General features: G+C 39.0%; 1 protein-coding gene across 4 annotated transcripts in view; it reads right to left on the reverse strand.

Moving 5' to 3' along the window:
* The window catches only part of LOC103476613 (GDNF family receptor alpha-1-like), a 150,140-nt gene that overhangs the window by 99,576 nt on the left and 33,993 nt on the right, over positions 1–16,571 (reverse strand). For 2 of the 4 annotated variants that reach the window (XM_008429088.3, XM_008429087.3), the window contains exon 4: positions 13,847–14,014. The exons of the other annotated variants lie outside the window; for them this stretch is intronic. In XM_008429088.3, the coding sequence (XP_008427310.2) occupies positions 13,847–14,014 (168 nt within the window). The remainder of the gene's footprint in view (positions 1–13,846; positions 14,015–16,571) is intronic. 4 annotated transcript variants of the gene reach the window in all.

The following is a 16,571-nucleotide window of genomic DNA, read 5'->3' on the forward strand; positions in this document are numbered from 1 at the left end:
TCCAAGAAATGTTTAAACAGAAAATAGCCTTCAGCGAGCATTTTACTTCCACTTATAAAGCAATAAAGCCAATCTGCATCACTTACACGTTTTATTCATTTTCTTCCCTCATTTAAAGCACCATGTACACTTTTTTTTTAACAATTAGGTTTTTTAGCACAGGAACCTGCGAAAGACAAAGGAAATGTGTTTAAATAACTTTGCATATGTTTAATTTTTTTATGCTTAATAACTTTTTGTCATTCTTCCTCATGTGTTCCCAAAGCATGCTGGGCAAATCTGTAACAATGACATTTCTGATTTCACCCCTTCAGGCTGTCTGTTGCGCATGTTAACAAAAGTGTTCGTAAAACGGCCGTGACTTATGTTGTCAAAGCTTCCCCGCAGTGCGCTCCTCTAATTGGCCGCGTCTCTGTGAGACCAATCAAAAAGGGCAGATAATTGGAGCAGCAGGCGGCTGGACAAGAGGTCACACAGGACACACTCAGACAGACAGATTGTTCTTCTGCCCGCTGCTCTCTCTGGGTCTTTTTCTGCTTTCTCGGGGTGAAATTACATCCTTCATTTGGCTGCTGCAACATCCATATGCCATGTCTACTTTTGTCTCCCATGTGAAGGAGTCTCAGTGACGTTCTCATCCTGTCTGAAGCCCGTCTCGGGGAAATGATGCATCTGTATTTCCGCTTGCACTCTTGTGTTAATTTAATTGATATCTGAGCACCCAAATATACTTTTTTGTTGTCTGTCAATTTGACTGATGAGGTAAAATGTACATATATTTTTTGCATGATACTAATACAATGGAGTATTAGGGAAATTGTAGACATTTTTTTTCTAAAAAGGAAGAAATTTAGGCAGAAAAATTTCCACCTCCAGAAATTAATCTCAAAATTAATTTCTGAGATTCATTTTGAGATTAATCTCAGAAATTGTTGATAGAAAGTTTGAAGTCAAAAATGTTCTAGAAGAAACTCAAAGATTTTGAGATCGTCAGACATTTTCTATAACAAGGCATATTTTTGATGAGGCAATAACATTTTAACATGATGTAAAGCTCAAAAAGTTGTTTTTATATCATACTGCCCCTTTAATAATGTACACCCATACTATGGGCCAATAATGTACAGACCTATTCAATAGATCAGATTATTAAAGCATATTTATTTCAGTAAGTCTATCACCAAGGGAAACCCGTTGTATAGATTAAATGGACAAAGACTGATATTTTCATGATAATTTTCTGATGTCAACTAATAAAAACACAACATTTACAATTAGAATATTACATCAAACCAATAAAAAAAATATTTATGAAAACAGAAATGTGGGCTTAATGAAAAGCATGTCTAATACTTTTCATACAAAATGTACTTTTAATCAGACAAACTAGACTCAGTGGGATGTATATTTTAACTTACTGAATATGATTTTATATGTTCTTCTACTGGGGACAAATTTCAGTTAATCAACATTGCTAAATCCACATATGAGGCAACAGTGTCTTAAATCCTTTCACCAAGCAGCTGGTGCAATTTCACCACACTGGCTTAACACATATGTTATGGAGGAACTGTTTTCTTTTTCTCCAGCTATTACGCACAAACCGAACATTTCTGTCCAAATTGGATTTCTCCAGCAACACCACAAAGCTTCTGCAGGGAGAAAGCGGAGGTGTCCTTGTGATTAAAAGTATGGTTTTGGGTGTAACAGGCAAGTAAAAAAATGAGGAGTAAAATAAGGACACAAACGATAATTGCTGCAGAGAGAGTTCATGCTGGCTTATTGTGATTAACTTCGCCCATGTCTCGCTGCTACACGACCTTCTGCAGAGACAATAAGATTAGCTACAGCGGCAGCCAGGCCGAGACGGGTCTGACCGAGCAACATCTGTTCTCCTCTTCCTGATTTACACACCACAAAAAAAAACAACAAAAAAACCTCAAAAGATACACCCGGAAAGTGTTCTGGTCAACTTTATGAACTGCTTTTATTTTCCCAAAGTCTCACTGAGCTGAAAATTTCAACAGAAATGAAACCTTCCCATATGGAATTCACAAGGCAACATATTTCTCCTTAAGCAGTTTAGTCATTTAAAAAGACCTCACCATATTCGTGTGTTTAGCCTAATGGTTATATAAATTAATTCAGACCTTGCCTAACTTGTATAAACACAGTTCAGGCCTCTGAGCAGAACACAACCCAGCCTGGCATAACCGGCATGTTGAGCACATAATCCCAATAATAACACGGCACAAAGGAGAGTGGGATTAGAGGAGGGAAAGAGGGAATAACCAAAAAGACCAGGTTTGAGATGGAGAGAAGAAAGGAGCTGAAGAAGAGATGGGGTGAGTGGTGTTACCATGTGAACGTGTTAAGATTTCCAGGAAACATCAATAATAAAAGGAATGAAACAATCCTGTATCCATGAAATGTTCAATTCAAAACTACATATTTTTAAAACACAATTTCTAAATGTATAAAGTACAAACATTTATGTTATTACAGTCAGTAGAGGTGTTCAATATTTCATGTTCTCTTATGACACCAAGTTAATAATGGACAAAAAAAAAACAAACGAAACCACAGAAACAACAAATAAAGTGAATTATGAAGTCTCTTTAAAAAGAACTGTCATTAAAAAAAGGGCTAGCTGAGACCAAAGCATCGGACCAAAGACTTCTGTCATCCAGTTTTTAGAAAGAGAGAAAAGTGAAAAATGATAAGTCATGCAAATGCAAATTATTCTCCAGCCAAAGAATCCTTGCACTAATGTATATTTTCACATTCATTTGCTCACTGTGAAGCCCTGAATCCCTCCATTCATTACACCAAAACAACAAAGGAATGAAGTCAGACTAGCCAAATAGCTACAATGCAAGCCAACAAAATATAAAATAATAAAAAAACAGGCATAGTCATCTCAGATTGACTTCACGCTTTATTTTTTTCCTATATTCACATTGGGAAGTAATTCCGTCAGCAGCTAAATGGCAGGAGATGAATTAAGTTATCGTAAATCGTGCGGCTTTCCCACTGAGTAAATCTCTAGTCAGAGAAAACAAGTCAAACATCTTCAGATGGAGTGTGCTTCAGTGTACATTACTTCGAGTTCCCCTACTTGTAAATGAAATTGGTTTCTTTTAAAGTCATAAGCGCATTTGCACTGAGTACATTTCAACCTTCACTTCCCCAAGTTAAGATGCCGGAGCAGCAGTGCTTTGCATGTAAATCTCCTAAAGTTTAAGCACACAGCCTACGCTCACTGGCTTGCGCTCTGTCTGTCCCCCCCCTTTTTTTAATACACCAATACACACACAATGTGTCTCTCTCTTGCTCTCTCTCTGCCCTCCACAAAAACACAAAGCCGCACAGCAAAACCAACTTAAATTTACTAGAAGTCTATAACTTGATTTCCCATAAATGCACCGTAGGGCGATTCTGAAGCGAATTGCTGGCAGAGGTGCAAATTCAAGAAGAAACCCACACAGTCTGCTCTGCAGACAGCAAAACGTCTCAAATAAGACATGCAGACACCTACACACTCAAATCAGCATGCTAAAGAACTATAAAAACTGCCTTTTTCACATAAACACCCAACATCCTGCTAAAAGTGAACAGCACTCTGAATTTAAATGTTATAGTAAAAAAAAGCAAAGCAGAAGGTCTAAAGATCATAGTTAGCTATAGAGTCATTTAATACAACAAACTCTCATTTTCTACTGGTATTACCTGTCACCTTTGCCCTTTTTTCACTAGTTATGCCTGTTACTTAACCTCAACTCTACATGCTATACATTCATGCAAAAAACCAAACAAAGTTTATTGATTCATTTTGTGCCGAGACAGACAATTAGGTACAGCAGTTGGGCCATAGAAACAGAATTTCCTGGCATACATTCAGGAACATGAATTCTGATAATTGAATCTGTAGGCTGCTGCAGAAGCGAGCAAAGAAGCTATAAGTATGTTTTCCACAAACGAATTAATTCAGTAATTCTGGCATCAGCATACAAATGCCATTATTTTGTCTGGGATGACATTAAAATTCCCAATAGTATCTGTGTTTCCATCCCACTGTCATGCGAATTTTGACCAAAACTTAAAAATATCGCAAAAAAGTTAACGACCAATGCTTCCACAAAGCAAAAAAGCTATTAGTGTGTTTTTCCACAAACTAAGTAATTCACCCTCCTGCAGTCTTAGCGCAACACTCAGGAGAACTGCAGAAAATGTCACGGTAGGACAGCGGGGGGTTGTCCCATAAGACCATCATAAGACCCAAAATAAAAATGTTTTATAGAGCAGGGTCAAATAATTTTGGCATCAGCACACAAATGACAGTATTTTGTCTGTGAAAATTTTCAAATTGACAAAAGTAGCTATGTTTCCATCCAATTGTAATAACATTTCAGCCACAAGGCAGTTCAATGTTCTTAACATCATAAAAACAAAAAATATGAAGTCAAAATAAGATACTACATACACTTAAAATTTATAAAAAAAACACTTTAAAATGATTCTACTCAGGATTTCGCTTTCTCTTTCTACCAAAATCAATCATGTATTTGTCAATTTCACATGCCAAGTCCTTCAGCTTGTCCTTTGTGTGTAGCATGTGGAATCTGAAAAGCTCTGCGGTGCCACGTCAGAGCAGCCACCAGAATCCCATCTCCAACCGGCTTTCTGCTGATCCTGTATGCAGATGTCAGCAGGAAGGAAATGCCCCCGCTCATTTCTCAGCCCCAGAAAAAGGCACGGAGGCAGCCCTCTGGTGGGAATGTGTTCATGTGTGTGTCATCAGTGATTTTAACGGATAAGCTCCACATGCCCAACAGCAGCGCATTGTGAATCACCCATCAGGACACCTGGCACTCTGCAGCTTGCAAAAAAACTAACCAAAAAAAAAAAAAAAGAGGCTGGCTACATGCATCAATGTCAATGTACACACATGCAGGATGTGCGTTCGGGCTGTGCCGTCCTCTTCCTATGGTCGAACCGCATATTGTATCCCTTTCACCTCGTCCTGCCTCTGGCTGGACAGTGATAAGTGCCGCGTTCTCAGTCAATGCAAAGATGTGAATAATGGATGAAGTACAAGTTGTGCGGGACCACAGCAGAGGCACTGCATGATGGACACGGACACAAGAAGAGACGTGGCAGGAGCAGCAGGAGTCTCAGTTAGCCGTCTTCCACCTGTCTTCTTCAATTCCATTTTTCATGTCATGCCATGCTGTCAAGAGAAATCAGTAATTTTTTTCCAAAAATAAAATTCAGTCGCTGGACAAACTTATTCCGCTCGGAAAGTTATTCTCTCTAACAGCCCGGAGTGTTCTCGCACTCAGTCGGCTGGATTCACTGTTTAGTGCGTTATTTGACCTTAAAACCACTCGCACCATGTCGGCCTCACACAGTGAATAAATGAGGCTGTCACCTAAACGCAAACACACATTGCTCTCCCCGTGGGTGGTACAATCATGCCAACCCCAATTCCTATAATGTTCTTCATAGTTTATGTTTTTTTTGACCACGCATGAGTGCGATGTACACATGTGAGCTTCACTGACTGAGTCTGAAAGCAGTCGTGGCATTTTGTGAGGTGTTTTTGCAGCTCGGTGCCAGTAACCTGTGGGGGTATTTGCGTGTGTCTGACTCCTCTCTGGTTAGTTGTCCAGCAGCGTTTCCTTCAAGGCTCAGAACACACTCACTGACCTGTGCTGTTGTGCTTGTCTAAATTATAAAGGCGGTTGTGAGTGTTGAGAGGAGCCAAACATAATTTTTAGTATATAGAAAATACATTTTGAAACTGAGGCCTAGCCAGATATCAGGGAAAACTAATACATTTTTACGCGTTTTGGCCTTTCATCCACACAAAAATGCCATTTATTGCCACGCTGTTCAAAGTTTTAATCCATTTCGACCAGAAGATAGAACCAACTCTTAACCTTATCAGCTCGGTGTCATGTACAAAACACATTGATGTCAAATTTGTTTTCCACTGAGCACTTTACTGTGCAACATCAAGAATGTGTACGCTGTTGTAAAAATGAACCTTTGAGCAAAAGTCCGCTTTACGTCTGCCTCGAGAACACCTGGTCCTTCGTAAAGTATGTCCAAAAATGCTTGGAATAAACAGCTTCAATGCTTTTTAACAATCTTTTTTGTTATATTCCAGTTTTTCTTCCGTAATCAGAATAACTGGAAATGGCTAATTTTGTTATCAGCACAAAGGTTTACAAGCCCTCGAGAAAAAATATGACACACTCGTTATCGGTGCATCTGGATTCAGTCATTTTTGCATTTATTTTTAATTTAGGCTTTTAATCACATTCTATGTCAAACACCCACAAACCAGGCCGTATAACGAAGAAAATCCTGGACTCCCAATGAATCACTTCAATGTGAGGAATAAGAGTCATCTTCTGGACAGATTACACATTTTTGATGTGAACTTTGAATTTCTTCTGTGTGTATGGATGTGCGCATGATCATGAAAAAAGGGAATTACCAAATCCATGACAATACCTCATTAAAATAAAGTAATTCCTTTGGACCTTTTCAGATGGTTTGAAGTGCCCTCTTCTATCAGCAGAAACAGATGCATCACTTTCATGAATTATGCATTTGCCACATCAAAAAAAGGTCCCATGATTTCTGAACATCATGACTCATTGCTCTTGACTAATGCTGCACACTTCCCACTAAGATTGAAATTGACCATTTCAGTGATGTTGTTATTATGCTTAATGACCTTTCTAAGAAAGCAGACATTTATTTTTTATATACATTTCATAAGAAGTTTCTGATACAAAAAAATCTCAAAAGATTCCTTTTGTGGCCTTTCATAATTTTTTTTCTTTTCAGGAATGCTGATGTAAAATAAGCTTTTCTTTCCTGCAGTTCTGACTCATTTGGCTCAGGAGATTTGATGCTCACTCAGTTTACGATCATGGCTTATCCAAAAGATAAATGGCAAATGGTCAAACTTTAAACTGAAGACGCCACAAGAAAACGACCGTCTGTCCCCCGTGGAAGAGAAAGTCATTAAAGCTTCTCTACTTTGCTAGTTCCCATCAGGCCATTAAAGATTAGGCCTTGTCCTTTCACAATTATACTTTACAAAAGTTAATGAAATCAAAGCAAGGTTTCTGGGCCGGTCACCAATACCGATCACCTATACCAATCACATAAGTATTATGTTTTTAATCATAAGCACTACGGTTACATTATGTGGAAAAAGGAACCATGATTTCACCTTAATTTAGATAAAAGCTTTTAAATAGCTTTTTTCCAAGAAAAAAACAAAACAGGCATTGTGCAAATTGTTCTGCCATTGATAATACTATTTTTAACAGTCTGAAAACATATGAAGCCTCTGAAGCGGCTAAATAATGCAAAAAGTCAAAATAAAACCTCTCAACATTGCTAAAGAAATTCAAGTATAAAACTTAACATTCAAAGGCAAATGCAGGATCCATTACAATAAACAATCCTGAGTTACTGAATGAAACCTTCCTGATAGCATGATTACTGCTAGATCTAGCTGATTACTGCTAGATCTGAGTGGATGTCTCTGACTGAGCAGAGTAATGATGCAGAACAGGGAAGAGATCGATTATTTTTTCAGAGATTATCTGTCTCATGTTAGGACAGCGAAAGTTTTAATACGTATGTAAAATGTATTTTAAGTTAGATGCTGCAGCTTTAAGCAGAGGTTCGGTGTGAGAGTCACTACCAGGTGGAGCAGAAGCGGCGCTCCGTCGCTTCTGCTCCAGCTGCTACGCGCTGTTGAGCGCGTAGCAGCGGTTCAACAGCGAGAGTAGAACCAGCGTTTTACACCGCAGCTCAAAGACTTAAATAATTTTGCGGGTTATTTGTTTAGCTGTCTGGCCGCCCGGGTGAGTGTTTGTAGCTGTGGCCTGCTTTACCTGCTATCTGATCCTCCATATGTCTTTTTGACTGCAGTGAGCCTCGATGTAGCCAAACTCCGTCAAGTATGTCATTCTTATGCCATATTAGATTCGTCGTGTTGATGCATTTTGACGTGCTTCAATTTTCCGCCGCAACACGCAAACTTCCCCATTCACTCAGTGCGTTATAGTTCCACATTGCTTAGGATTTGTTGCTGCGCGCTTGCGCAGTGTGAAGGAAAGAGGAGACCAGCTGCACAGGCAGGCTGAGAAATGAGATACAGGTGATCGGTTTGTGTGATCGGCAACAAGAGACCGTGATCGGCGATCACCGATCATACACTTTTTCACGGAAATCGGCAGATTATGATTGGTGGCCGATCGATCGGCACACCTCTAATATTTAGTAGTATTACAGGGACCTGATGGACTACAGTAATTAGTATATACAGGTACTGGAAGACTCTTGCCTGAAGTGTCCAGAGATCACTTGGTAACTATCCATCCATCCATCCATTTTCTTGACACCCTTGTCCCTTGGTGGGGTCGGGAGGGTTGCTGGTGCCCATCTCCAGCTCACGTTCCGGGCGAGAGGCAGGGTACACCCTGGACAGGTTGCCAGTCTGTCGCAGGGCAACACAGAGACACACAGGACAAACAACCATGCACACACACACACACACTCACTCCTAGGGGCAATTTAGACAGACCAATTAACCTGACAGTCATGTTTTTGGACTGTGGGAGGAAACCAGAGTACCCGGAGAAAACCCACGCATGCACAGGGAGAACATGCAAACTCCATGCAGAAAGACCGAGGCCAGGAATCGAACCCAGAACCTTCTTGCTGCAAGGCAACAGCTCTACCAACAGCGCCACTGTGCAGCCCCACTTGGTAACTAATGACTAGTTAAATTTAAAACCATAGTTCATACTATGAGTGTGCAGGAAGAAAATGCCATCATGACTGATCCTACGTGACTGTCATGAACGAAACACACACGTTTTTCCCGGTCTTCACCTTTCATCCTGGCTGTTATCAAAAACAATTACCTGCCAGGCAACTCCAGAACTTAGCGTCTTTGCCCAGCATGGCTTCTTGCACAAAGAACCCATTTCATATTGTTTCAGTGAAAAGGTGCGACTTTTCTGAGCGAAAGAAGAAAAAGGGGGAAAAAAGGCTTTTTGACCTGCCAGAAACATTGAAGCTGCTTTCCTACACGTGCACTTTCAATCTGACATGAAGCTTTTGTCCACAACACAGATTTCAGAAAAAGAAAAAAGACTGCTTAGAGGGAATAAAAGAAAATGACATTTCTCATGGCAGTTTGTGTGGTTTTGACATATATATTTTCTGTTCTTTACAAACAGAAAATATATATGTCAAAACCACACAAGCTGCCATGAGAAATGTCCTTTTCTTTTAGTCTGGGTTGGTAGAGTGTCTTCTGCGGAGTGTTTCTTGCTCTGATCCTAACCAATGACAGGTATCATTTTGATATGAGAGACACTTTGACGTCTTTATTTTGTGATAATCCTTGATGTTTGATAGCAGAAAGGCTGCTTTCTCTTAGGCAACATGCCCAGCTGGGCTTCCTGAAGCTACAGTCATGTTTAATGTATTCTTTATGTAAACAAACCACTCTAGTGCTGCTTGCTTTTAAGTTTTTTCCAAGATAGTTGCTTTTCCATCCATATGTATTTTGTCATTTGTTCAATTATGGTCATACAAACCTCCCAAAGGGTTATTTTTTCTTCTTCTAAATCAGATTTCTCTAACCATTGATAGAAATTTAATCTGTCTTTACAGCTACGCCTGTTTTTTTTTATTTTGATACACAGTTCCTTCCTATGAACTTTTATACCACTTCTATTTCTGAAACACAGCAGCATCAAAAAACACTTGGTTATTACCTGGGACAATAGATTCTTTCAAAGATAATTTTGGAGGAACAATATTTACAGTTGAATCCTAGGAGGCATCCAAATTCCTGCTGCAGAGCTGGGATTCAAGTTTTTAATTAATCCTGACACAGACATCCCTGCGGGTAAACACACTCAAACACACCGCCACAAAACACACACACGCACACACACACACACAGAATACAGAGTTAACATTCAGGGCTGAGAGCCAAAGAGTGTAAATCTCAAACTCCGCATAGACTCATCTCTGAGAAGGTTTGTCATTCACTACGTCACAGATTTCATACTTCCACACATTTAGGTTTACTTACTAGTGCGGTACTGATAAAAAATCTTAAGTCACCCTCTATTGATTTATATTTTCCTTTCAAACAGACAGACAATATTTACATTTTTAAGGTGTCCTTGATTATGATTAAGTGTTTAAATAAAGTCAAACTACTTTGCTTTTAGAGTTTAATGGGTTCAGTACAAATTGACCCCATTAAAATCCTGAACTAATTTCCAAGCTCTGGAAGCTGAATGTTTCCATAGATCTCCAGAATCTTTCAAAGACTGGATGTTAACCAACAAGGGATTTTCTGTAGATAATGCTGAAATTTAAAATTCAGGGCAGCCGATTACTGGTAGTGTTTATTTTATTTTGTTTTTATGGTTATTCTCTTTCTTATGTTAAGCTATTTCCCATATAATTTGCAGTGTGTTTTATCCCATCCCTCCTGGGATAGACATGAGAGGACTTCAGTGTCCTTAAAAAGTTAACACCATTTCATGTTTAAAGTTTAAATATGTCAATTCTATTTTTAATGGGGTCAATTTGTACTGAGCCCATTACACTCTAAAAGAAAAGTAGTTTGACTTTATTTATAACTGGCTGAAGATTTGATGTAATGCGTGACAGATTTATAGCTGTTTGATTCTATGCGGCTCATTTATCAGATAAAAAGAACCTTTACAGCTTCAGTGGTTACATTTTTGTTAAAATTGTTTCTATGTCCTAACAGTAGAATACGAGACAGAACATAAAGCTCCTCAGTGGTCCCACTGCCATCTGTAGAAATGCACCTCTCCCTCTCAGAAACAACTGAAGGAAGGTCTTAACGCTGTCAATAAAGCTTGTGTACACATCGCTCACACTCTTCCCACCTTCACTGCATACCATATTGCCGCTGTACTGCAGCTGTACGACTAGCAGAGAGACAATGTAAAGTTACAGAAAAACTGCCAAATTCACCAGTTCCCAGCCAGCTCCGCTGTGGAGTGTGTGCTTGTTCAAACTTTCAGGCAAAGTTTATTCTGCTGTGTTAAACATACTTTTCATTAAGTCCATGTTTCTTCAACAAAATGCTTTTCATTGTTAAATGTAATATTCTCATCCTAAATATCTGTTTTGATTAGGTTGAGCAATAAAACATCAATTAACAGAAGTAAAGAAAACATGAGAATATCAGCCTGGATGTGATTAGTCTATATAATGTTTGTCTTGGTCAGTAACATTCTAATTTAATGAATATGAATGCTTATGACTGATAATGTGGTATTAAATCTTCAAAAGTGCAAGTGTCCAGTTAGACTTAAAAGTGTAGATATATTTTTACTGCTTCTTTCTAACTGTTGGGAATCCTCACTTAGTCACTGCAAGTGAATTATTGTGATATATTTATGAATACTTTTTATGACACAGATGAATCATCTGCAGCTGTCACACAGCTTATTTCAAAACTTTAAAGGCACAAGAAATCAGATTAGGAGACTGGACAAAGCAAAGAAAACAGATCATTTCAGCAACAGCTTTTAAAGATGTCAGTAAAAAGTTGATATTTTAGCTTTGAGAATATTCCAGATCAGCCTCTTAGAAAAGAAAAAGGCACACAATGCATTTTTCAGCAAATGATTTCTTAAATTTTTTAAAAATATCTTCTAAATAAAAGAATGAGTATTAACCCTTATGCGTGCGAGGACTGAGGCAAATGTAGAGGACTATGGCAAATGATACAAGTTTTACGTGCGTGGGGTCGGTTGGACCCCGTTTCTACATACAAGGGTTAAAACAGGTGAGTGGAGAAGTGAAATCAAGCTAAAAAAAATGTGTTCTGCCCTTCAGCATTTAGTCCGTACATGTCCATGATCGTGATTCCAGCTCACAGCCTCATTGATCCCTTCGGCGAGACCTGCAGCTAAAAGTATTTGCCAAATTGAGAGCATTTCTGTTTCTGATTGGCTGTGCATGAATGCAAATGCGCATCCACACATCAGTCGAGGAAGCAAGACCTCAAATGAGAGCGTCATTTGACGCTCTCATTTGAGGTCTTGCTTCCTCGACTGATGAATACCTTTTTGGTCCTTGCTGTGAATAAATTCACAAGGAGTTGTGTTTGAGCACACGTTTATGAGCCTGGAATGCAGTGAATCATAACGTAAAATTCATTCAAACACATAACAGGTTGGCTTTTCAGCAGGTTGTGATGTGAAATGAATGATTTTCCTCCTGCCATTGCTGCCTTCAATAAGCTGTTTTTTGGCCATAAAATTAATGTAGCGGTCACGCAGAGTGACTGCCCTCTAATATGGAAATTCATAAGCCAAAATGGCGCACGGGGACCATCAAAACCAGGCATTCCCTCTGGTTCTTTCTCCCTCCTACACTTATTTCCCCCCTCACGTCATCCATCCCTGTCTCTTCTTGGATAGCTGAACAGAGAAACACAAATGCGTTGGAGATTCAGCTGATGAACAAAACGGTTGTTCTTTCTTTTGGCAAACTGGACAGACTCCAACTGTCAGTGAAACTTTTAGCGAGGATAATGAGCTCAGGAAAATCTACTGTACTTGAAGGTGATACGACCACAGTTTGACTTACAGAGTTTGACTCAAATGACTTCAAAAATGTTTACGTTCAAAACACTAGCTTGGCTAGCATGCATTTGACTTGATTAGCATGGCCTGCTACTGAAAATGTAATATGAACCAGGAGTACAAATCCACTGAAAATAGTGCTTTTATAGACAAAAACACTTGACGGCATATCAAAGGAAACCATCAACTAGAAAGTTTTTATAATGTAGCATAAGACCTGGTTGATAAAACAATAGTATATAAAGTTTTTCTCGGTAGACATATGTGATAGGGTAAATATTAGATGTTGCATGATATTGTTTATGTCCACAATTTTGCACATGGGCACAACGCTAGAGGGCAAAAAAGTCAATTCTTTTAATTGTCATCCATAGCTGCATTACCGCGGTAGAACAATTCTGTTAGCTAAATGAAACCTGGAGATGTAGGTATTACTCATTTAGTGGGGTGCGCCACAGCAAAGGCAAAAATAACAAAGAAAACCATTGAATAACTCAAAATCACTCATATTCTTATTTTATTTCTCTCTGTGTGCTGGTTATGTAACACACACACTCCCTGCCATAGCAACTGACAACAATACCAGTATTGTATCAGTATTCAATACTCAAACATTTCCCACACATTGAACAGAACATTCACTCTGTTACAGTTTTATGTTTTCAGGCTGGATGTTTCTTTTGCGATTATTAGTAACTGATCATCTGAACACAGCGGAGGTTGATTAGCTAATTAAACACCTGCTCTGCTGATGATCTCTCAGAGTGTTGGTGTGTAGGTTGCCAAATTCTGCAGCACATCTACAAGCTAAGATTGTAAAAGTCAAGCTAGCATAACTGTCCTACTTAACTCTCCTTTCCTATTTCTTTTTAAATTAAAACATTTTCCTGTCCTGTGAAACTGGACACCCTTAGATCTTGTTGTCTAGTTGTCATAGTGTTGACAATTAGTAGCAAAGCACTACGTTTTATATATCACACATATATTTATACTTTAGCCCATTATGTTGTTAACTTGAGAGCTAAAACCAATGGTAGTAATTGTCGGCAAGACGTTGCCTGTGAGACGTGACATTCCAATGTGTCTATACATTCTGTCTTTTTTCATCTCTGTGAAAACAATCATACATGATCAGACACAAAGACACATTTCTTTACCCAATATGGCCCAGTTGGGATGAGCCCTCCTGTTTCTACTGGGATCCTGAAGCTCCGTGGAGGGGCTCCCTCTGCCCAGAATAGTCTCTTTTGCCTGGGACACTCTGCCCTGGGCAGCCCCCCTGCCTGGAGCTGAAGTGGCAGAGCTGCTCCATGGTTCCCCACCCTCTGTAAAAGACGTGCCGACTAAAATTCACCAGGGCTCACAGGGAGATCAAGACACCAAAAGAGTAAAAGGGGAAACCCACAGGTCAAAGGGGCTTGGGGGAAGACCTGACAGCAGAACAGGAACAGAAAGCAGTTTGTCAGGAGGAGAGAGTAACATTCTGGGTTACTGCCACCTCTTTTTTGTAAGTAAGAGGTGGCAGAAGGTGAATAAAGGAGCACAAAGGAGCACGGTATGTTACAGTTTAAGGTTACACAGCAGGAAGAAATCCAAGACATGCCACAGAGGTGAAGAAAGAGAAACTTTAGCCTATAACACCACCAGGGAGTATAGTTCCTTCTCGCAGCAGACATAATGAGGAGAAAATGTCAGTGCTTTAATCAACCACAATCACAGCAGCTCTGTACCTGCTCAGCGCAGTCTTCCACAACCGACACAACGGCAAATTAGGAGCCGCAGCTAAAGAACAATCTGAGCACTGCTTTTTTAAATTGCCAATTGACAAACTGCACAATCCGAGTGAAGATAGATCACTGTTTAGACCACTTATGTGTGAAGAGTACACAAAGGCAAATCGATTGAACAGTCACGCTAGCCTGGCGTGAAACATGCAGGAGAACAGAAGCTCTTGAAGTTGCTCTGCAAATTGGGGGCGCATAGTTATAGGTTTTTAGCTAGAGCAATGGTTATGGATGAAACAAATGCAAATTTATATATCAATGTCCTCATTTAACATCTTTGAGAGCAAAAAGGCTGGCTCAGAACAAAAGCTCATCTCAGCTTCTTCTCTTTTTGAGTATTAGTGAGAGTGTGTGTTGAGACCTTATTTGTTCTTCAGGCATGTTACTGCTCCATGATCAAAAGATAAGGGACAGAATGGGAGAGAAGAGGGAGAAAAGCTATGGGTTAGTTAGAGACGGTGCTTTCATCAGGGGCCCTAAGGATGTTGACCCAACATGAGCACAAGGGACAGCTTTTGAATAAAATTTTAATCAATTTGATCACAAAAAAGTGCTGGCAAAGAGGGGGACATTCCCACTGCCTCTATTTTATGGAACCAATATATATATATATATATATATATATATATATATATATATATATATATATATATATACAGTGCTCAAAAAAATAAAGGGAACACTTAAACAACACAATATAACTCCTAGTAAATCAAACTTCTGTGAAATCAAACTGTCCACTTAGGAAGCAACACTGATTGACAACGGGGACCCTCGTCGGGTCAATGACATGTCTGGTTGCAACATGGCAATATCTTTACTTTAGTATGTGACAGCTGGAAAAAGAGCTTCTTTGAAAAAAGATTAGGAAATTATGCCAAAGGAAAAACTAGAAATCAGTTATCTTATCTATAATCTATCAAAACTGACAGAAATTATGGCTAAATAGGACAATAAATTCCAGAGCTCAACAAATTGAGAGCACATTGTAAACATTTTTTTGCCTAAAAGAAGCCTCTGTAACAACTGTTCGTTGCTGAAGTACAGATGAGGGAAATGTAAAGTATTTAAGATCAAAAGTGCTAGAGCGGGCTCTTATTTCTATAATGTTCCTCAAAGGTCATTGAGTCTAAGCTTTCTGAACCATTTCAATGCAGTTTTTACAGGAAATCTGCTTCAAACTGTATAAAAAAGTGTCAAACCAGTTGCATTTAATAGTGCTATTGATAAAGTTTCGGGGTAAATAGTGATCTTTTCTATCACTGAGCATAAAAAGCATTTTAAGCAATCGTACAAGCAACGAGGGAAATTCCACTTAGATTAATGAAAATGTATGAAAGTATCTGAGCGCAGAACAGTTGGCTTTGGTTAAGAATGTTATTAAGAAACAGAAGGAAAAATGAAACTCCCTAAAGGCTCGACCCAGGGCTGGTTAATCTTGTAATTTGGCTGTGTGCAGCCCAAATCTTAAAACAGAAGATTAACACAAACCCATGGCTTTATGGCACCTGCCAGTGGTCGGTCACCACATTGTGTTTTGCTCTGCCAATTTAGCAGGCATGTGAAAGGCAACAGTCAAACTCACATGGAGACCAGAAAATAACTAGAGATTTGCTTTGCTTTTGACTTGTTCAGTACCTGTATTTTTGCTAAGTTTTACTTTATAGTCAACAAGGCTATAAAGCCTTATTGCATTTATCCCCTGATAAGTGACTAGAAGGCTTTTGTAGCCTTATAATCAACAAGGCTATAAAGCTTTGTTGACTATAAACAAGTCAACAAGGCTGTCAGTTTGAACCTTTTTTGTCCAAACTGACATTACAAAGTAGGAAAACCGCTACACAACACAAGTAGTTTCAGGTCATCTTGGGATGGCACTAAGAGAAATCAATCAATCAATCAATCAAATTTTATTTGTATAGCACATTTCAGCAGCAAGGCATTTCAAAGTGCTTTACATAATTAAAATAAAAACAGCATGTGACATTGAATAAACAGTGAGAAAGAGAAAGATAAAAAAGATAAAAACATTAAAACCTGCACCCCTTTTAGGACTTCAGTTAAACGTTGTTTAACTGGGACTCTAACCCTCTGGGAC

The sequence above is a fragment of the Poecilia reticulata genome, chromosome 15, assembly GCF_904066995.2.
Source record: "Poecilia reticulata chromosome 15, P_reticulata-male-v2, whole genome shotgun sequence".
Classification (NCBI taxonomy): Eukaryota; Metazoa; Chordata; class Actinopteri; order Cyprinodontiformes; family Poeciliidae; genus Poecilia; species Poecilia reticulata.